Genomic DNA, 24,379 nt, shown 5'->3' on the forward strand with positions numbered 1-24,379 from the left:
AACCAAAGGTGAACGATATCAAAGACATCCCTCCCTGAGAAACAGCTGCTGTGGGTAGCAGCTAAGATCAATTGACATCCAGACCATCCGATCAAAAGAAAGATGCCATTTATCTGATAAATAATCCTTCATTGAGTCGAGTCAGTGAAGTAACAGCCCACCAGGTCATGCACCATGTTCTTCCAGAGGTATACAGGCAGAAGGCAAGGATAGACCCCCTGCAAAACTCCGAAAATGGAAAGGTTCTTCGCTTTTAGTATCAAGTAGGCAAAGCAGAATCCGAACGGGCTGTGATTAAATACAATCTCTCCAAGCTGGCCCTAAGCAAACCGAAAAAAAAAAATGCTGTCCCAAATGCACAAGACGGAAGAAATATCAAATCTGTAAGGTGTCATCATCCAATAGCAGGCAGGCTTGGCAATGAACCCATCATCGATATTGGTCGAGAACGTAGCCTCTTTCGATGTCGGGGGCGTCCCAATGCGCAAGACGAGAGAAAAATCAAATATCAACGAGGCTTCGTCATCAAATATCTACATGGGATTGTAAGATGGTATGCCAACGCTAATCCACTCCACAAGCAGTAAGACCATCAAAATCACTAGAAATAAAAACAATCATCCTACAAACCATCTCAACCAGTGAAGAAATGCAGCATATGACCGCCTTGGATTGCGACAAGAACTTCCTATTTCTTGTTAGACAGAGCCATTAAGCCATTATATAATGTCATTGTAATTCGATATCTCTACAAAGAATGAATGGAGTACGCCTTTATATTTACAATGAAGTGAAAAACTATCACTGCACAAGATTCACGAGGGATGTTAAACTCTGATCGACTGCTAAATAGGACCTGATGCCAAAAAAAAAAGGACCTGATGCAGAAAGAAGGCCTATTCCCTCCCTCTCTTTTCAACTCCAAAAAAAATCGAGTTGCATCTAACTCCAATCACTCAAATTGTTATGACTGCCAGAATACGTTTGGGTCATTACTATACAGCGAACGGTCTTGGATCTCTAAATTAGCAACATGCCAATCGACGAGTCTTGCCTGGATACATTTACACACCACTAGACCAGTAGGAAACAGCCACCATCCGCTTTCATCCCTGCCAATGCGAGCACACACCAACATACCTATGTCAGCCATGAAACTACATGCCCTCCAATTTTACCTTTTTTACAACTATTAGATAAATTCTTACATATATTCATACACAGAAAATGTCAAAAAAATATAATTCATCAACGAGGCAAAATTTACTCACGCGCCCAAACTCCAGGGTTGTAGGCTTGGATGTTTCCGGCTGGATGATTTGTAATGTACGAACCCACATATGAAGGCCACTACCTGTAGTCACAGAAACAATACAAGCCCAAAATCAAGGAGATGAATTTTACTGGGAATAAAGCAATAGGTATTAAAGAAACATCAAGAACATGATAATTATAAAATTTCCGAATGCAGTGGGGGGAGCCTCATAAACTGGGCCTGCCTTTATTTATTTCTTTTTCTGAATGCAGAAAATCTTAGCCCTGAAACTAATAAATTGGGATCATATTCTATAGAGATTACTGTAAAGCCCTATCTCCAACAGCAATTGAAAAATAGAAGTACTAAAGAATGCTATGCATCAGGGCAAAAGCCTTGCATGAAAGCCATGTTCTCCAAACCAACATATGACAGAAGGTAAGGAGAAAACCATTAAGATAGTTTGGGCATGCGGCACAAGCCTAGTCTAAAAGATCAGTTCTTACTTCATTAATTATCCTTAACTTAGTCTTTGAAGAATTGAATGTTAGCCTTTGAAGAACAGAATACCATTTGAAAAAGTAACATCTCCAGTTCACCCTCTTTATATACTTGTTGCTCTTTTTCCTATTATGACAAAACACATAACCCAGATCGACATTGTTGACCAGATTATGCTCTAAAATCTTATAGGGAAGACTTTAGTTGTTGAAAGATTGCTTGTGACGTACAGGAAAACCTAAGCTATGCAACATGAGAAACTAAAAGGGTTAGTATTACTATATATTGAAAAAATGCCCAAAAAAACAGCTAAATTTGGACAATTGATATCCATTTTTAAATAAAAACAGTCATCTAATAAAACTAGGTTAACAGAAATCAAGGATGACAGTAAGAGACAACTTACAACATTAATCAAGGATGTAATATTCCACAAAGCATATACACGTGCTAGGCCTGCTGATCGTCGAGGTCCATGACTAAAGAGGGCATTTATTCCAGCAGGGAATGGTGAAAGTATACCAAGAGGAAGAACAAACAAAACTAAGAAGATATCCGCCATAGAAAAGGAATATAGTTGAAGCAACGTAAGCAACACTAAGCTAAAATCTGCCAAGAGCAGTATTGAGATGACCAGACCAACAAGATCCTGCAGTAAACCATGATAAATAAAATCAACAATAGCATCAAAAATAAATCAATAAATAAATAATACAATCAAGCTTGATTTGTTAAAATGAACAATGTAATCAATCAAAACTAAAATATATATAAAAAGTCACCTGATGGCCAACAGGTTTAGTATTATGCACTAATAGAGAGAAAGGATAAAACAGATCTTTCTTGTCTTCAAGCATCCGGAGGCTGTACGTATCTATAATTCCTCCACTAATCCTTTTACATGCAACAGCTTCTCTGTTTCTCAAGTGGACTGGTTGAATATCTCTATGGGTATTGTACACTCTGCAAGGTAACAAACATACGGTATGGTGTATTTGGCTGGAAATGAATTGATAAGAACATTTACGAGCAATGTGAATATAACTACCATGAAACTAGAGACATACAAATTAGAATGTAAGCTATAAAAACCTACCGTGAAGGTTGTTCAACCTTTAAAGTTCTAGAATCACCATCAACCACTGTAGCCCCAGATTCACCTTCTACAGCATATACCACAAGACCAAGTTGGCAGTAGCCACATGTAGTAGCTTGAAACCAGGCAAGATCAACACATACACCATGCAAATTCAGAGCAGGATTTGCATGAGTTTCAAGCCAGCTGAGAACAGGCAAAAATGACACTTTAAGGTGTCCACGACGAACCAGACGCAACTGCGCATTTAATCCAGCCACCAGCCGATACCATATTGTTGGTGGCGCAGACTGCAAGCAAAGAGTGATAAATTAGTATATATAGACTTTTTTAGAACATGAACATTAAAATAGAAGGTTCTTAGATCATATATATATATATAAACCTGGCTCATGAGGCTAGTGAGGACATTGTCACTGTGGAGTGAAAAAGGAGCCATGTAACTTCCTTCACCTCCAAAGATTAAACACATGGGAAATCTTTGATGCAGACGAGGAGGAAGATCAGGTCTTTTTTCATCTCCACCAAGAAAAAAATCTACATATCCCAGCATTAGATCTGGAGTTGCAGCCACCTACATCAACATAGTACAATATATAGAAAAGCTTGAAGCTTCTATCTTTTGCAGAAGAGATGTATGCAAAGCCTTTAAATACTACAAACAGCTACACAAAATAGAACATATTGATTTGTATCAACAAATAAACCTATTGGCCATAAAACTAAATAAACAAAAAGAATTTTTAAAGAATCCGAAATCATTAAGATCTGTGTTAGATCTTCTAGTTTCCAAGACAAAAATAACACAATAAAGGATACCTACAGGCCAAAATGATCCCTTTCTAATGAAAAAGACCTTTTCAACTTTACATGTCCAGCAATTTCTATTTGCATTTGAACACCCCACCCCCCCCCCCCCCCCCCAACCCCCCGCGCACCAAAAAAAAAAAAAAGAAAAGAAAGAAAGAAAAGAAAGAAAGAAAGAAAAGAAAGAAAGAAAGAAAGAAAGAGCTACTAGCTATTAAGTCAAAGTTGCCACATTCAGTGGAATCAACCTATAGAAAGTAATAGCCTTTTCAATCCAAATTACAATGTTTGCATACCACAAAATAATGAAAGGCCAACTTGCATCAGCTTGTGATGATTAACTTAAAGAAATTTCAATTTATAATAACTGCCAGTTAAAAAAGAAACATGGAATATTTTCATAATCTAAGTATTTCACAAAAAGTAAACAAGAAATATAAGTAAAAAAATTAGAGTAAAAACACAAGAAGCTCAGTTTGATCATTTAGCTGATTGAAAAAGGCATATATGATTTCATTCTTATAACAGAAAAAGGCATGCTTACAAGAAAAGTAATGTCATCAATCCAAGTAGGTCTTTGATGAGAAGATGGCATGGCACGTGCCACTCCAAGCAATTCAAATCAGAAAAAACTCAGAAGGATTCAAAGGGTCAAATTTCTGGGAAGTTAGGTCTATTGGTTCAAGTATCAAAAATAATCAGAATATTGATTTAAATTTGCCGTCTAGCACAAGTAATAAAGTCCTGAAACAAGAACTAAAGAGCAAAAAGGGTTTGTGCAATGCAAAGAAACATGATGACAATGAGTAAACGTCATGTTCATAATGTGCATGTTACCACTGAATCTTATGATCCAACCCATAGAAAATAAAATATGGCTGAAAATTAGATTTGGCACCACTAAGTATGTGTAGTCAGACATTATGACAAATTATTTTCATAGTTAATTGTATTTTATGGTTACTAGCTAGGAAGAAAGCATGTTGAAAGAAAATGTTGTTCACAAAGAATGCAAGCATGAGTTTAGAATGTTACAGCAAGAACTACGAGATGATAGTGCAGTCAACTTTCAGTTTTTGTAAATCAACACTAATAATATAATAATATTATCTTATTATAATAGAATATTATATTAAAATAACAATAATGATAATAATATAACATTATATGATATAATATAATAAACACATAGCGTTTTCAATTATCTAACTGTTTGTGCAATCAAAAACTGCTATTAAAAAGTATTCATAATTTATAAAATATTTATTTTGATACTTTAATATGGATAATATAATAAATAATAAATGTTTACATTTATTAAGAAAAATACAATAAAATTTCCATAATATTATTATAATATGATAAAATCATTTATTATGATATAATTATTATATTAGAATAATAATAATGATAACAATACAATACTATTACAATATAATATATAATAGATACAATACATTATTATTATATTATCATATTATCCAATAATGCACTAAGAAAATTTTATTTTAAGGAATTGTTAATTTACAAATTATTTTTTATGAATCTTAATAATATAATAGATAAATTCAAAATTCTTAATTGCGTGATTATAGCATAAAAACACCAAGTTAAATGATTATGGCAAAACAAATATTTTGGAATTGAACTCTCTCAAGTTAAAAGATAGCTTTCGAAGGCATCTCAAATAGACCTATTTCAGCTTTTCCTGGAGCCAGAAAGCTTTTTCAAAATTTTTACCAACATTTTAAAATCATCCAAATGAGCTTCTAGCCATCCAAGAACTGCCTTTGGGCCTCCAAAAGCAATGCTAAAAGGGGCCTAAGCGCGTCATTACAGACTTGCAGTCCTTGACTGAACCATAACCAGGAAGGCTGGGAGTCACATTGGATCCTAATTTAACTTTAGCCACCATAGAATCAACAGCAATATGGGGGCATAAGACTGCACCATGTGGACAAACATGTTTATGCAAAGCTTCTCGGTTATGATCACATTTAACAATAAAGGTCCTCTCTCAAATTTGGACACTTGCAGAGCAAAAACAATGCACAACATGTCAGGCCAGGACCGGCAAACTGGTCTGTATTACATGTATTAGTTCCATTTTCAAATCTTCAAATTAAGAGTGCATTAGGTCTTCTTTTCTAGCACTGCATTTGTGCCAGCCCAACAGCATGGAACTGAAATTCTGGATAAATGCTCTCCTGACTGACATATTCTAATTGCAGAATAATGATCCTGAGTGTATGAGTTATCAAGCAAGTCATGTAAACTTCTCATTCTACAGGAATTTCAATGAACATAACACCAATCCGGTTGGATTTTTCCATAATCTATGAGCTCAAAATGAATCCTTCATATGAAATTAAATTTTAATTTTACTAAATAACTAGGTCTACTGAAGTATAGGCAGGCTATATCTAACTATCTCAAAGATAAATAGAACTTTGATAAGTTAATAAAAATGAATAACCATGTCAATTGCCCACTGCAACCATAAAGTCTAACTAGACAAACCTTAAGCCCTTCATAAAGAGCGCGTGAACGGCAAGAACGTAGGCATGCATGATCATATTCTGATCGAACAAATTCACGTAGCCGCTGCAACTTCTTTCTCCGGCGCCATTGTTGCCACGACCACGCAAGGGGATATGCAAGTATACATAAAATACTGTGGATTGATCCCTCCCACCACTGATAGGCAGCGAGGGCATTAATCTCATCAACAAACCTATTAAATGCATCCTCGTACCTGCCAAGCAAATGGGGTACATAAGACTTAGAATAATCTTAAATCAGTTATATAACAATACTTTTTGAAGGCAGAGCAAATCTACGACTAATAAAATCTAGATAACAGAAACTAAAGGGAGAAAAAAAAAAACTGCACCAGCAGAATATCACATGGATTCCTAGGCAATGTACAAAGCAACCAACAGGAAGGCCCAAGCAACTCAAGCTAGTGTATTCTCCTAACTCCTCAGGAGTTAGCTAGGGAGGATTTTCATAATATTTTGACAATCTCATAATGAATGCCTATTGCCCCCTTCTTACCCCCCCCCCCCCCCCCCCAACAAAAAAAAAAAAGGCATTTGAAATCAGCATAATGCAACAGCAAGAGCTATGACTTACACAATCTCTATAATTTGCTCAGGAGGAGAATGCGGGAGATGCCAAGGCTCGCTGAAGGTATTTGGACCCATAAAGTACATTCTATGCACATGACTCTGGGACTCCTCAACTCTGTTAGTTTCCAAGACCTGTTGCAAGAAGAATACCTAAAGTTACCAATCAAGGCATGCAAAGGCAAATAAAATTGTACTTCAAGAAAATGTTGCCAGAGGACACCAGAAGTAACAAAACACCTCATTCAGTGATTCCAGAAATGGGAAGGAATGATCAATTTGAGACCCATGTTGAGTTGGAGCAGGGCCTGGTAGTTCATCAGTGCCGACAAACTTCATCCGTGCAACACTTAAAACTAGAGCTAATAAGACAAGAAGACCAGAGAGAAGAAGACCAAACAGCCATGGTCCACCAAAAGTGTATATTAACTCTTCAAGAGCTGTATAACAGTGTGGCATGTGATATCTTTCAGATATACATTTATATGGGCAAGGGGTTTCAGCAACACCGCCTGTAAAAAAATGCTGCAAACTCAGAGAAAATTCATAGAAAAATCAACAAGGACAAGCATGTTAGAAGCAAATGGACTCTCAGACAACAAAGTATAAGTGCCCTAAGATTAATCAACCTGACCAAAAAAATAGAAAAAAAAGGGACTCTTAAGTTAAAATTTAGCCAAACGGACTAGGTGATAAATAATAACTAATTTAGTAACAGGCAGGCTAACTAAAGAAAATATATGAAAGTATAAAAATTTCAACTTTCAACTAAAAAATTAAATTAACCAGCATACATGTGAAAGTTACCTCGAACACTTATATAAACAGCACGATGGGGAAGCTCAGCAGAGGGGCACTGATAACAAAGAGCCTTATCAGATCCAGTGGCATTCTTAAAAGTTCCTAAAGGGCATTCCTGTATTATTACAAGAAAGAAAAAATTTCAGAAAATAGCCACATCGGTTAAAGATGAATAAAAATTAGAAAAGAAAGATGGTTCAATGGCGATCAACAGTAGAATATGAGTAACTTTCATGTGCTAATATTCAATTTATTCATTAATTAACACTTAAATGTGTAAAGTTTTAATGCAGTGGATCTCATAGTATTTAGCAACCAATCTGGCTTTCATACATGACTTTCAATGCACCAATGATTACATTGTGAACCTACTCTCATAGAGAAAATGTTGGAATGTTGAACAACAAAGTAGCAAATATTTGTATGAAACTCCATTAGATTGACAATCAAAGCTTTTCTGGGTTTAAGAGAAACTTATAATCATTTTTTTGGCAGAAATCTATAGGCATTCCAACTTATAGCAATGAATCGTAAATAGCTTTTGTTTATTGGTAATACAGCTTCTAACTCTTGAAGAAAAGATCAAAGAGGTATAATCGTTCTGTAAGAAGGTACCTTAATATCAAAGTTGGATATAAGAAACAATCACTGAGGTAATTCAACTTCAATGTTGAAACAACTGGCTCATACTTAGCCACATGATTTCTACAAGTAACTGTTACAAATAATTCCAACTTTCAGGCACTGCAACCTCAGTATCAGCTTGAACATGACGTAATGCACAAAAACGTTCAACCTGGACCAATCTAGGAAGAGCCCTCACAATGAGCTGAATATTTGAAAAGATACAATGACAACTAAGATTCACTAGTTTCTTTCTCTCTACCCAAAGAAAAGAAAGCTGTGACTTATAAAAATCAATAAATTCCCATGTAGCTTACTTAGTGAAGACAAACAATATGCCACTGTAAATAACAGGCTAATTTTTTGGGTGTGTGTGAGAGAGAGAGAGAGAACTTAAATTACGAGAAAGTACAAGGTAGTGCAACATAGTAGTTTCACATACACTCTTAAAACATGGTTCAGGTAGTTGCATATGCAGATGTGGCTTAGTGACTGCACCACATTCACATTGGGCCACAGCAAACAACCAACCACTAATATAGGTACAAGTATATATAGGTACAAGTATCTCATATATGCAGCTGAAGTGCATGTGAAATATGATGATGACTGCTTGTCTGATAATTCACTTACCAAAGAAGAAGATTGACTCTAGAGAGTTTGTATGAAGATTGGTAGTTTTGGCATGTGCCTTATTTAATAGCTAGGTAATTCATATGTAGTTGTAAGTCATGCATCCTTGTTTTTTTTTTAACCTTCATTCTATAACTTGTTGATTTTTTCATTTAATTACTCATACCCCAAACTCGAGCATACTTCAAGAAATATCCTTATTTTTTTACACTAGCATGTCCTATCATACCAAAAGAGATCCCTTAGTCAATTTTGCAGGACCACAGATACTTTAGGTTGTCCTTGCAAGCAAATGTAATGGGAAGTTTTGAGCTAGTATAATATGGGGAGTGTCAGCTCCTACATAAGTGTCATATACATTTGATTCTCTTATTTTTATTGAATTTCTACTTTTTTACTCACTTCAATCTATTTTATGAATTTTATTTATTTTTATTTTGCATTTCATGTTATACTTTTGATATATCAAATCATAGCAGCATTTAGATGTGGATAGAGGGCTATGTTACACAGACTCAGGTTCATGTGCCGGGTGCAAGTGTGCGTCTAAGTGCCTTGAAACATATAGGCAACATCCATGTTTGAATGTTGGGTGCGAGCAATTTAGGGTAAATTGAAGGGTCGTGTAATATAGGAAAAAGGAAGCAGTTCCTTGAAACACAAAGGAAGTAGGCATACTTTGGAAGCATCTCATGGAAATATCATAAAACATTATACAAAAATGATATTTACTCATTCCACATTGTACATAAAAAAAGATGTGACAAAATTAGAAAGTGAAAGAGAAAAAGATGTTCAAGATTTCCTTAAAGTAAAATTTCATCAAGTGTTTGAATGAACAAAAAAAAAAAAAATCTGTCACAGAGAACATTCCTTCAGAACAAAAAAAGCATATTAATTCTTTAATAATGTGAACTTGGAAAAGGATATCAATAGCTTGTCTGGTTAACCCATATAAAAAAATGACCCCTTCCTACTCGAGCTCTAGAAAGCAGGGTTCGCCATCTCGGTACCGAATCCCACACCGGTGCTACACTAGCACTATCGGTACGGTACAGTTCGGCATACTGAGTATCGGTACGCCTTTCGTACCGTATACCAGTACCGAACCAGTATGGTATAGTACGCTCGATACCGAATCAGTACGGCATGGTACACTCGATACCAAATTGGCACAGTACGCCTAGCACCAAATCGGTACAATACATCCGGTACCGAATCGGTACAGTACGGTATGCCTGATACTGAACCGATTTGGGCCGGTACGACGAACCATGCTTAAAAGCATTCTCTAGTCTATTTTAGAGTGTTACCTACTAAAATGTCATGCCAAAGTTCCATTCTAATGGACCCCCACTTCCACTCCTATGCCCATATTTAACTAGTAAAATCTCAAATAACATGACAAATTAAAGAAATAGATAATCAATGAACTATGGAAACCAAAATCGAAAAGCTACCCGGCAAAAACAAAATCATACATGTATCAAAAAAGATCTACAATCCGCTCACACAAAATGTTTTAGAATGAAAGTAAAATAAGAGGAAGCATAACAAAGTAACATCTTTCTGATTAAAGCATAAGCTACCTTGCAAAAAATTCCATAAAGACCTTTTGGGCAAGCTTTTCCGGTAATTGTTCCATTTTCCCCAGCAAAACCTTCACCTCTACTTTTGCCTCCCCTGCCAGAGAAAATTGATTATTAAACACTTATTGCAAGGACCACAGTCCACATATAACCAAAGAACATAAAATTGACCCATATATGGCACATCTGCTCAGAAGGCCATATTATTCTTTTATATACTTTATTCATATATCAAGTATGTTGATGAATGGTAAAATCCATGATTAAATATATAGTCCACTATACAGTTCCATACTGATTATCTAGCAGATGGAAAGCACAAATACACTTTAGAGCAAAAAATGTGAATGTTCATTAGTGCATTAAGAAGCTTGCCAGAAAACTATATAATAACACATGCAAGAAGATCAAAAGAAATTGTAATTGCATACTCTTGTAAAGTAAAAAGTATTTATCAAATGTGCCAGCAATACCTCACTTCTTAAAAAGCATTTAAGATATAAGTATCTTATAACTAATGATTTCAAACAAAAAAAGTTACATCCCGGTCAACCATGCCAAGTTTATGAGGATTAGTTGCTTTATAAGAAAAAATCCTCTTAAAAGAACTATTTACATTTTCCACATATTTCAGGAATGTGGTTCCAGTACAGTCGTGGCTTATAAGATGAATGCAATCCCTTGGAGGCTTGCTTTACAGCCGCAATAACATGTTGCCCAACTAGTCACACAAACAGATTCTCAAATAAAGGATACATAAACAACAAAATCTATCATCTCCCCAGATAAATTGATAAATCACATAGAAAGAGGTTACAAGAAAAATGCAATTACTGACAGAGTTAAAGACAATAAAAAAAGGGGGGAAAATCATACAACCAACTACCTGAGAAAAGAATGTACTCAGCACTTCATATGCAAGCAAACGGTGAATCTTCATGTTGTTCCCAATTAAATCAGAATAAGTACAACCTTGAACTCCATTTTCAAGCCATGCTTGCAGGCCTCAAAATTAGATAGTTCAAAACAAAACTTTTAGCAATCCCTCGTGTTATTTATGTTATTTTAAAACTTTTGTTTGCTAGCATGTTTGCCCGTTTATGTGTGCCAGAAGAATTGACTACAACTGCAGAACCGAGAATCATGAGAATTATACATCATGTCCTAGAAATCATACGGGTCTATAGAAATCAGATTGAAAGGAATATTTTTATGTAGTATACCCCCTTCTCTCTCTGTGTGTGCATCTTTTTGGGTGTGTGAAAGGGATAAGAATAAGAAGTACTAAGGTAAATAAAGTAAAATGAAGTAATCTGATCAAACCTTGTGCTTATGTTTCCCTTCACAGCGGCAACTGGGAGATATTCATCTCCTGTAGGAATATTAGACCAATGAAAGTGAATTCTTCCACCACCTCCACCACCACCACCATTATGACTACCAAGCCCACCCACACTCGAAAGGACAGAAGTGTCATGAAGGGCCAATGTATGCAGAAACAGAAGAATTGTACCCCCAGAACCACCACCAGGGCCTCCATTTGAGGCATTAATTGTAGCATCATTATGACCAACATCCCTGGAACTTTCACCATCAGCCTCAACTGAACCATGAACAGACAAACTTGATAGTGAATGCTCCAATGAACCCATCACTGTCAAACAAAACATGATCATAATAGCACCATTAAGTTAAATGGACTAGGTGATATAAAAAGTAGAGAAGCTTTAGAGCACCTAAAATACTATTCATGTTAAGCATAAACTTAGGCAGCAACTCAGGGAGCCTAATGACTTTAAAGTGAAAAATTCAAGCACCAGCCCACAATGCAAAATAATGCAGTCTGCCAAGAAATCAATTTAAGTTATGTTCACCTCAGCACTGTACAACCACATTTACTACAAGGAACTGCATATGCACTTTCTCATTCTTCAATATATTAAAACGAAAAATAAAGCATAAACCAATTGATGATAATTGTGAATAGATACCTATGATGCCCCCGCCAGCTGTTGACGTTGTTGTGCTGTCATTACCACTGCCGCTACCAAGCTCACAGGGCAAGTCAGCATTTCCATATGCAATGCCGCCCTCAACAAAAGTGCCATTATAGAAACCATCTCCACCTTTACCGCCATGCCCACCACCACCACCAAGACCACTGCTTGAAATTTTTCCCCTACCAACACCACCTTTGCAGCCTGCATACAGTTGGAAAAAAGCATATCATGTTTACATTCTTTCGTTAATGCGCAGTTCAATACATGCGAGCCCTACCACCAGTAAGAGCAGATGTCCCATTAGCCATAGACTCGGATATCCACTTTTCAGACAAATATTGGCAAAGAAATACAGGCCAATATATGTCATTAATTAAACACAAATCAAACAGATTTATGATATGTATAGATGTAGTTATCAATTTAAATTAGATTGATGAGCACAAACTATACCCAACCCAGTAGCACTAATTTTTCCAGAAGAGTGCACAACAACACTTCTTGCCCTATGGAAATGAATAACAGTTCCTTGTATAAGGCCTTCAACATCAATATCTTCAACACGACAAATCTGCACAAAAGCACAGCCACCATTTAAATGCCAACATGACAATTTAGAGCATGGTAGAATAAAGTCTAAAATTAGCTGCTTCTATTAGAAAAAGAAGAATTAAACTAAGTGCAAATAGAAACACCTGAAGGGTGAAAGATAGTGAAGAGTTCACATTGCAATCTTCAGGTGGATGGATTAATTCCATGGGGCAATTTTGTACTTCACAATTCAACCTTGGGGCCCTAAAAGGAACATTTATGATAGCAATAATCAATTAAACAACCAGATAAAAATAATATAAAATAAAAATTAGAAATGCAGATTTTATCTCAAACAAAACTCACATATCATCTTTAGTTGCATTTATTAAGGGACCACGTAAAACAGATCCAGGACCAACCTTCAAAAAGAAACAAAAACCACATAATCCATATTAAAAAAAAAAAAAATCTGAATGACTAGAACAACAGCATAAAGAAACATAAAACATAAGGGGGGGGGGGGGGGGGGAGAAAAGGAAAGGGACAAGGATCAGTGATTCAATCACCCAAGTATATAATAGACCAAAAAGAAGCACAAAGGGTAAGATAGTATAAGAAATCATAGCTTATAAAACCAGTATGACCGCAAGCATCAGTTTTGTGATAAACATATCTTGGTAAGATGAATATACCGATGCTAAAGCTTGCAATATTGCATAAATACATGATGATAAGTGCTGCTTAACTATTGCATAGACCAAAAAAAAACATAAAAACAGCAGTAAGAAATAAAAGCATCTCAGACCATCTATCTTACATGGATGCTGTAGAAGAGTGATAAAATTAGACGTTGTGCTTCAATCAGATCTCCAGGTCCAGATAAATTCAGTAGGCCTTGACCATGAACACCAAGATTGGCATTAGATTGTATCATGGATGATTCCTGACATAAAAAAACGTAACAGTTCCGTTATGTAGAAAGAACTAATAAATCAATGGTAAGTAACTCACGGGCCAAGAGTCAGTAGTATACCTTCAAAACAATTAAATTGCTAGCTTCAAGTAATGATGTCGCAACTATCGTATCCCCACCCCCATTGATAAGCATTCTGGAATTCCACATCAAGAGCATCTTTACAGACATGCGCAAAGCCCCAAATACCTGAAGTTAATAGAAATTAGTAAAATCAGATTAATGACCTACTGTAATAACTGAAGGCTAGGGGAGAATAAAGGGGAAAACAATAAATTTGAAAGACGGGATATAAAACAATTGTTCAACTATGATATACAAGAAGTGCATTGCTTGTGACCGTATTATGATAATAATATCTACAGACGCTAAAAGGAAAAATAACTAGATAGCCACAAACAAGGGGGAGATATTGAAACAGGACAAGTCAACTGGATGAAGGAGTTGCACAGATAAGTAGATAAAAATCATGTTAGGAGAATAGTTGTGGTTACTTCTTTTTTCCTTTCTGAGAAATATGGTGAGGGCACCACCACTAGGGTTCGACCCTAGAACTCTAAAGAATTTAACTTTCTTCCACATCCTTATTATCAAATAAAACAAAAGTAAAAAAGAAAACATGAAATTGTAAGTCTGCTGGCTACCAAATCATCATGATGAAGTCAACCAATCTTATGAAAGAAGTAAGGTCTGGCAGTTCTTTTTTTTAACTACTTACATTTATCTATGCAAATCAAGGCAATCATTTAGACCAATGAATGAGGGCTAAACTGGCCAGAACCCAAGGTTAAAAGGGAGTAAAAGTGTAAAACACAAAAAATGGACAAATAAAGGGTACCAGAATATGACAGTTATGCAAGTTGCTACAAGCACAACAAAGAATAAGGTATAATAAGGATGTCCTCAGGTTTGTGTTATCATTCCAACTAGCCAGCCACTTTGGGTGGCTGGGCCAGTCATCAGTCTTCCATATCATGAAAAGAATAAAGAAGCTTTTCTGGTATATACATGCACACGCCTGAGGGCAGATACTTTCCATATAAGATACCAAAAAGTCTTAGTAGCAGTGCTTGTACTGGTACCTAACCAGTACAGTAGACCAGTACCGCTCCACCAGTATGCAGTGCACTTATCGGTGCCATCACAACAAAAGTGAGATGCGGTATCATGTGCCGATACAGTGTTCATACTAAGGGGCATACTGGCTTCAATATGTTACAAGTACGGTACTCTAATCCATGTTGCTACAGTACCACATACAAAGGACAAGAAAACAAATCTTAAAAAAGAGGAAAAAATCACCTTGATTATCGACTCACTCATTAGAAGTTCTTCAGCCATAAGCTCAAATTCCGAGTAAGGATAATGAGTCAGACCAAAAGTCAACACACCACCACAAAGCAGGCTAAGTTGTCCTTGGACCTGAAATTTGCAGTCAGGGAAAAGTCATTTCAGAAAAAACATCGAATTGGAGAAAGAGAATTGTTTGACCAAAAAATATATTTCACTTACGGTAATATTCAATAAGAGTTTTTGAAAAAATCACCAATATAATCCACATCTGTGTTACCACAGATCAGCCAAATGATTGCTATTCTAACCAAAATGCTAAATGAGAAACTTATCGACATGGAAAACATGAATCGGAGGTCATATTATACATATATACCCCATGAGAACACTTATGCATACTCATATGCAGAGACAAGCATGAAATGATCAATAAATCCTTACACTAATACAAGGCAACAAATCATTTAGAATCCCCCACCACAAACATGTCCGCCCACACGGAGAGAGAGAGAATCAGTGATCACAAAAAAAGCATACACAGAATGAATTCCCAGAGATGCAACATTTCATAAAGAAAACAAATTGCTTGCCTCTTTCCTATGGTCTCTTCAGATTTAGTACACCGGGATTTCATTCGAATTATGCACCTATAACTAATGGAAAGAGGGCACCCATTGGCAAAGTGGTGTCCACATATACAAAAAGTAATTAATAAACTGCACGATAGAAACAGTTGATCCACCTGCACCTTTATAAAAAAAATGTCTGGCCGATTCATCATTAATTGGATTTCACCAGCTAAACTAAACACTAGTTTCTCAATCAAATTTACGGCCCCAAGGAACCTCCTTCCATGATGACAATGGATAATATGGAAAGGAGACAATAATGAGTTTCAACGAAAAGAGTGAAATAAAATCCAGTAGTTTGTTGGCATCCAATCTTTTATTCTATAGCAAGACGGTTAACGTTACGCCTTTTAGGGTTAAAAGTTAACATACGGAAAAGTAAGACACATTGACAAAAAAGCAGATTGCTTCACATTGACAGTACCAATCTGAAAGATGAAAAGTTCTATTACACGCATATTAATCTTAAGATTAAATCTTGGCATCCAATTTTCTGTTCTATAAAAAGGAGAAGCGGTCAATGTTATCCTTCCTAGGGTTAAAATGTAACAGATCGCTCCATATTGCAAAATGAATTGTCCTCAAGTACTAATCTGAAAGATAGTTCAACAAAACACATCAATTAACCTTATGATTACTCATCCAAAACGGTCAATTCACCAGTGCCCTGGACACCACATTACCATATGCAGTGACATTGTTGAGCCACAAAAACTGTGAAAAGGGAAACCTATGCCCAATTTAGCAGGCAAAGAAGGAAACGAATAAAAGGGTAGTACACATCATTCTTCAAAAGCAAACCGAGTAGACATAAAAAATAATAGAATTTGAGCCAATGTTTCTATTTGTTTGTACTATAAGACCTTCAATATAATAAATTACTGTGTTATGTTAGAAGTTAACACATTCATCCATGGTTTACCATATTGGCCCGAACCAGGCGGCACAGGGCGTATCGTACCATACCGGTTTGATACCAGTATCCAATACAGGAGACGTAACGATACTCGGTACACCGGAAAAATTTCGTATTGTATCGTACCAACACAATGCTAGCGTAACACCGGTACGGAATCCGGTACCGAGACGGCGAATCTTATTTATCTGCTATCATAGAATACAATGAATAAAAATTGCACTAAACACTGCAAAAACCACGAGCCTCCAGTTAGACAGCAACAAAAGAAGCAAAAAAATAGAAACTTAGAAACAATAAATAGTCCTAGATCCATATCCCATTTCCCTTCAAAAACTTAATCTTCGATATTATCTTCACCAATCTTTCCTTTCAACCATGTTTAGATATACATCTGATTTTAATTAACCTGAAAAGCATCTACCAAGGCAAAGAGCAACCTTATTATTTTGTAAACAGATAGAAGGGGAAAACAATGTTCTTTATCAATCCTCAAGTATTTCCAATGATTTATATTTTAACCCAAAATTATGATTATACTTGATAAAATTTAGATTTGGTCTTAGGGGGCAATAAAGATACCAATATCAACAATAAATAAACACGCACAAAGAACTGATAAATAATAAATATAGAAAAGAATATACTCGTACAAAATTATTAACATAAAGCATGTTAAATTATTATCCTAGAATGTGCCTTAATAATTGGGGAAAAAAACAATATGCACAATTCAGCATTGGATCAGGTTACTCAGCTTTGACAAAAACTGAACAAGTTCCAGGTTAAGTTCTTCTGTTACTTCTATGAGCAAGTAATAAACCAAGATATTTAATAGCCAGAATCAGAGTTTGACTAAACCAACCCAAATCATAAAGCATCATAGGCATCCTACTGAACTAGCATTAAACTTCTGCCTAAATAAGAATCATGCTCTTAGCTATGCATGGTTATACGTTAATTAAGTGCTTCAACAGGAAAAAGTACAACAAAATAGTCGTGCATCAAGCATATGATTATACTCAAACACCATGCAATTATTAACGACACAGCATGATACAAAACATAAGAACCAGAAATTGACCTGTACACGACTCCACAGTAAAGGAACAACCACTTTGGCACGATTTTTAACAAAAACATTTGTCCAAAGTGGCTGATTAGGAAATTCCAAAAGAAGCGTATCGGTCTCTGTTGAGAAGTTGTTGTTGTTAACAATAAGGCTTTTAGGGACAGCATCATAAAAAGTCCCTGCAGCACCAGAGTTCTCTGGACAGCCAAAACTCCTTCCACCTGAAGATAGGAAGGCATTAAAGTATAATTCCACATATATATAAACTGACATATATAGATAGCAAATAGTTCGAAGATCATAATGCAGAGAACAGTTGAAGCATACACCTACAAAACATAAACGAATTCTAAAGCCAAAACACAAGCAACGAAATTAAATATAAAAGTCGGAAGAAAATTCACATTTTTTAGTTACAAATAGAACTTTTCAGTGATGCTGATAATATAAATAACTTACATAACATAATGCTGTCTCTAAGGCGAAGATCTCTGACCAAGAGCATGTACCAATAAAAACCATAGTTTAACCATAGTATTACACCATCATCATTTTTATTTTTCTAAAAAAAAATTGATATTTTCCAGCTCAAATGTAGCAGAATCTTGAGTACTGAAGGAAGTGCCCATGAAATAAGTCCAACTTAGAAATAAGGGGGACAGTAATAGATCAAACAACATAGGTGATCCAGCTGAAGACCTATGTCCTATTATAGTTGGAGCTCCACAAATGTAAAAGCATACGATATTGAAAAAATTACAGATGTATAGAAGAAAAATGAACTTCAAAGTTGGTCATAAGGCCCATGTCTGATGTGGTCTTACAGTTTTAGTTCTATTGCTCAAGATAACAATTGTGCATATAAACACCATCGACAATTAACTAACTTGAGAGCTGTGCATCTAAATTTCATTAACAATTACCTACTTTGTGAATCTGAATTTGTTCAACAGTATATTATATGTCACTCATATCTCTTTTGTTCCATTTTAACACAGATATTTTTGAATAATTAAACGCAAAGATACCACATAATAATCATGAAACAAATTTACAAGGTCGGTAGCCATTAAAATGGTTGGATAATAGGAGAATGCATCTTCTGTCAATACACCTCTTCAAGTTCTACATAATTGCAGGAAGAAAAGAACAATTAAGAAAAGTTATATCTAAATTGTGGCCGTCATGGCTAAATATAAATATAACCCATATCTCGGGATTCACTTTGAGTTGGAAATTAAACACAAGGACCATCTCACCAAGACTAAATTCATCCAAATTGTGATTTTCATGGTCAAAATATAAACCTAAACCTTACTCACTTGAAGTTGGAAATTGACCACAAGGACCATATCATTTGCAGAGACTAAATTAGAGTTATGTCTTCTGTCTGCATCATTTTTGTATTAACGAAAGTCACTAATTTCCAAATATCCTACTTTCAAAGGTATGACTCAGTAACAGCCACCAAAATTAACTCCAAAAGTAGAGAACAAGGTCTTCAATTAAAATAATTAAAAAAAATAAAATACAGGATTCAAATGCTCAAGTAGATTGAAAAACAGGTTAATCAACTAGTGTGTCAAGTGTTATCTCAGATAGCTACTTTGGAGTCATCATCAACTTAGCATTGTTGATTAGTAGTTCTTTCAGGTCAGAGTCTGTAGTTCTGGGATCTTCTTATGGGTCTCAGATAAGGCAATCTTAGAATTATGAATCTCAAGATTGTTTGGATTTATGAGCATATTTTATCAAAAAATAACTCTTCTGCTCCAGTTTGCAGCTGATGTAATCATATGACACAATGAGCAGGCTACATGATTAACAAACTTCATTCCTGATCTTAATCCAACAGAAGATTTCCCCCTCCGCTTGTCACATGCATGCTTCTCCATAGCATCTTAACATAAAAATGAGCTTCTCCTTAGCTTCTTAACATAAAAATAAGCACAATTACTATAAGTAAATTTTAGTGAAACTTCCTTAAGATGTGCCTTGTGGAAATCATAATCAGGAGTACATTACCAAGTATCGTACAACATGCACCAATAAAGCATACTGGTAATCAGCATTTTGAATGGATATATATGGCTCTCACTGAGTAAACAATTATATGGCTTTATTTGGTGCATAATCATAGGCATGTTTTTTTTGTGCAATAGTTCTTACTTAAACCTAGCATCAACATATATTTGAAACAAAATTTCAAGTAAATAATTGCTGCAGAAAGCATGATCACAAGAGTATTTAAATACAAAAAGCCATAGCCCATTATAGAGAACATATTTTAAATGCGATAAGTCCTATAACTTGATAAGAGGCAGCTATCTGAAAACAGTCATGGTAGATGAAAAATAAAAATTTATATTAAATAGCACCAAGATCATGGATGCAAAACTGAAAATGGAGTAAACTGACCATGAACAAAAACTTTTGGGTCATCATGCCTGCTAAAAACATCGATGGAGACTCGTCCTCCTCCTCCCCCGGCTAAGCCACTACCACCTGAAGCACTGATCTTGCCACTTCCCTTCCTGTTCTTGAAAAGAGAATTAGATAAAATGAAGAATTTTATCACTGGCTTGAAATTTGTATTTCAGCAAGAGTACGTAGTAGAACAGTAAAGCATATTACATAGCATAATAACCAGCAGTTACAAGTATATGAAATAGAAAAATATGCAAACTGGTGCAGGAACAGGAATACTGGCCACAGACTTCAATTGTAAAAGGAGTGACAGTCTATCAACAACATCCTTCTGTTAACAGTCACAATTATCATCCTTATCAAACATATGGTCCCTCATGGAACCAAGCTAGTCTAGTTCAACAAGCTCTATTAAATGTCATCCAAGTCCCCAAAAGAATAGTTCTCAAGTTCTTTTGGCAAGATGAAAATGAGTCTTTCTTGAATTGGCCTTTAGCCAGGGTAACTCCTTCGCCTAGTATCAACTGATGAAGAAACAAAGGATCAGTTTATAAGGGATGCATAAATACATACATACATATACATATATATATATACATACATATACATATATATACATATACATATACATACATATATATATACACATATATGTATATATATGTATGTGTATATATATATATATGTATGTATATATGTATATATATGTATGTGTATATATGTATATGTATGTATGTGTATGTATATATATGTATGTATGTATGTATATATATATGTATGTATGTATGTATATATATATATGTATGTATGTATGTATATATATGTATGTATGTATGTATATGTATGTATGTATGTATGTATATGTATGTATGTATATGCATGTATGTATGTATATATATGTATGTATGTATGTATATATATGTATGTATATATATGTATGTATGTATATATATATGTATGTATATATATGTATGTATGTATATATATATGTATGTATATATATGTATGTATGTATATATATATGTATGTATGTATATATAGTTGATCATCAAGAAGCAAACAAGAAAAATGGAGGATAAGTAGCTTCATGGGATGAGATGATGACACTTTTAAAATGAAAATCTTTTTTCCATGGATTTATCTACTGAGTTTTGTTCCTTAGATTTCACTGCCTACATTAAGGAGACGATAATGCAAGTGAATATTCAGAGAAACTAGATGGTTTGATAATAGGGGTTTCGACTAGGGTTCATAACAAGCACGATTATCCGTTAACTAGAAAGTCAAGGCTTGTTATTTCGATATTATAAGTTATTAACAGCACCAAACTTACTTGCTTAGGTATGAACTGTTTTTGGGGACCAGAGTTTTATTCTAATACTATTGAGATTATATGAAGATATTGCAATTCTAAAATGTACAAAATAGCAACAGTCTTGATATAATATTCAATGTGATATGCAATAAAATGTCTGACAAGATCACTCTGATAGAAGATATAGTGCTTCCTAAAAAACAAATGGAGATTAAGGATTCACAAAAACCAACACCAGATATATAAGCTAAGACTTGTTCACATTGATATTAAACTTTATACCGTTAAAACAAAATGACATAGTCAACAAAGTGTCAATGGAAAAGGACACCCTTTTTATGAATTTTGATGTCAATTATAAGCTTCCATAAAAAGATTCTAAGCTAGTTTTTAACAGCAGAATGGCGTCCTGTTTTCCTAATCCTTACTGACCACAAAATTAGAGCATTTTTCCAACAGTACATGATTATGGCGTTTTGTCATATATTTCTATTATATAACATCTCTTGCTACTTTCTTTTGTTATCCTATTTTACTTTACAAAGGATTCTGAACCAAACAGCAGTATCAGGATGTATGACACACTGGACATGAACCGGTTGCCAATAAAAACCTCAGTTTTGAGCCTTTCTTTAGAGTTGATAGCTAGGAAATTTCTATATTAGAGAAAGAATATTGGATAGAACGCATTTAATAGAGCTAAAACAACAGTAAGAAAAAAGTGCAACTAATCCCAGATAAACTAATTATTATACGGACTCCTAAACATCATGGTCTTGTCGTCAGTGATTTGAGTGAAAACATGAATCAGTAAAAGGTACTTGACTCACATTTTAGAAGCCTTTATATAGATGCTCCCGCCTGACCCTCCACCGCCGTTCGGATCGCCGTCACCACCATCAGCACTGATAATCCCATCAACCTCGAGCAAATCCTCCACCAGCAGCCAGACCCGACCACCTCCTCCTCCCCCATAGTCCTCCTCCCTGCTCGTCGTGCCTCCCCTGCTGCCATAGCTGTCAGGCTGGTCCAGAGAAGACCAAGAATAGGCATCCCCACCCCAAGAGTCCTCCTGAGTCTGCCCCTCCTTCACCACACAGCTCGCCCCCCTTCCCCCATGCCCCCCGCCGTCCCCATTAGTCCCGGACGGCCTCCCACTGGTCTGCGGTGGCGGGGCTCCAGCCAAAGCCGTGGTGTTCAGCACCGCCCTCTCGGGAACAGTCATGTTGGCAGCCACCAATTTCACGGTCCCTGCGACAATCCCGGAGTTCGACCCGAGCCGGACCTCACCGGAGATATTCCCGGTGATGGAGCACCCGGCGACCGGGCAGCTGAGAATGACGCCGGAAAGGAGAACGAGGCTGCCGCTCCCCGTCATGTAGATATCCTCCGACAGCTGCACGCTGGAGCGGACCTCGCACACTGTGTCGAAATCCCCGGCGCCGCCGAGGTCCGCCTCGCAAGAACACGACGGCGGCACCGGGGACGCCGGCGGGGGAGGCGACGGCGGGGAGTAATCGTGCCAGGAGGACTCGTAGCTCAAGATCGAGAACTCCCCTCCCCGATCCAGCCCCTCCTCCTCGGCAGCAGTTGCCAGCCAAGAACTAGGGTTCGGGTCGGCGATTCCCGGGACCAGTAGAACGAATCCGATGAGGCGGAGGAGGAGGAGAGGAAGAAAGAGAGCTGGGGCCATTGGCGGTGGAAGGAGAAACTCATCAGACCGGGAGAAACCCTAGGGGTTTCGATCCGATGATTCTAGGGCAGAAACTCTCTGGCTTTTTGCTAATTTGGAGGGATATGATGGTATTGGGGAAACGAAGGCGCGAGGCGGCAGAGTCGGAAATCCCCCTTTATGGTTGCGAGAAAAAAGGGGAAAGGAGGTGAGGCGAAAAAGACGGGGTTCTTCGCTTTTTCCAGACGACTCTAGCCAGATGAAGGGCCGGTAAGCCCACCGGGGCAGAAATATAAGCTTCCGATTCGCGCCTCAAGATTCGTGACGAGGGAATCAATAACGGGAACAGGGGTAGGTGGCCGGATGGACGGCTGTCCTGACAGCACGGCGTTTCGGGATGGGGGGACGGTGGGGTGAAACTGCTCTCACGCTCAACTTGTTTTAAAGATGCCGCCTGGTAACGTTGATCGTTGCTTCTTCCTTGCTTGCTACGAAAAGGGTTAAGGGAAGCTTGATATGCATGGGAACAAGATTTTCTTTATTTTTATATGATGAAACAAGGATTTTTAATTATATGTGCTGCGATTAACTTTGAAATGGTGTGCGCTAAAGATGCATTTGGAGAAAAATTAGTCAAAGTATTAATGGATTGATGTGAGATTGCTTTGAACACAATTTAATTCTTGAGTATTTTAATTAGCTTTAGGCTTTGTCTTTGTCGTGAATGGACGTCGAGTTACTCAGGTGAAAGCACTAGTCAAATGAAAGGATCCTTATTATAGCCAACGGAGATTCTTTAATGGCCATAACAAATGCTATGCCCTCTTGGATGGTTCACCGTCCCTTACTTTCTAATTTTCTTAAAATCAATTTCGATAATAATGTGTTACGCAATTGTCAAAAAAATTGAATTTTTTTTAGAATTAGAGCACCCAATGCAAGTTGTGGTAGACGGGAATTGTCACGTGTATGATACCATCGTCCTGCTAGCTGGCTTGAGGAGTGCTTAGGAAGGAATTTGTTATGCTAAAACAATGTTGCGGGCTAATAATATTATCTTGGAGGATGATTTCAATACTATGGTGAGCTTGCTGCAGAAACAACATTTGTAATC

General features: G+C 36.4%; 1 protein-coding gene across 1 annotated transcript; it reads right to left on the minus strand.

Moving 5' to 3' along the window:
• Positions 1 to 691: 691 nt before the first annotated feature.
• LOC103718651 (uncharacterized) lies at positions 692 to 23,522 on the minus strand. Its single transcript, XM_008807570.6, has 22 exons — positions 22,424 to 23,522; positions 20,270 to 20,385; positions 17,864 to 18,072; positions 15,244 to 15,363; positions 14,002 to 14,130; positions 13,786 to 13,911; positions 13,332 to 13,387; positions 13,130 to 13,229; positions 12,888 to 13,005; positions 12,426 to 12,635; positions 11,758 to 12,088; positions 10,435 to 10,528; positions 7,595 to 7,703; positions 7,028 to 7,299; positions 6,795 to 6,922; positions 6,180 to 6,414; positions 3,238 to 3,426; positions 2,853 to 3,142; positions 2,539 to 2,719; positions 2,163 to 2,405; positions 1,272 to 1,354; positions 692 to 1,112 (listed from the first exon to the last, which is right to left on the minus strand). Exons 1-22 carry the CDS (start codon positions 23,284 to 23,286, stop codon positions 965 to 967), a joined length of 4,350 nt encoding a protein of 1,449 aa, XP_008805792.3. The 5' UTR covers positions 23,287 to 23,522; the 3' UTR covers positions 692 to 964.
• Positions 23,523 to 24,379: the final 857 nt, after the last annotated feature.

Source organism: Phoenix dactylifera, chromosome 5 (assembly GCF_051530095.1).
Source record: "Phoenix dactylifera cultivar Ajwa chromosome 5, Ajwa_hap1_PhDact_Kaust_v1.1, whole genome shotgun sequence".
NCBI lineage: Eukaryota > Viridiplantae > Streptophyta > Magnoliopsida > Arecales > Arecaceae > Phoenix > Phoenix dactylifera.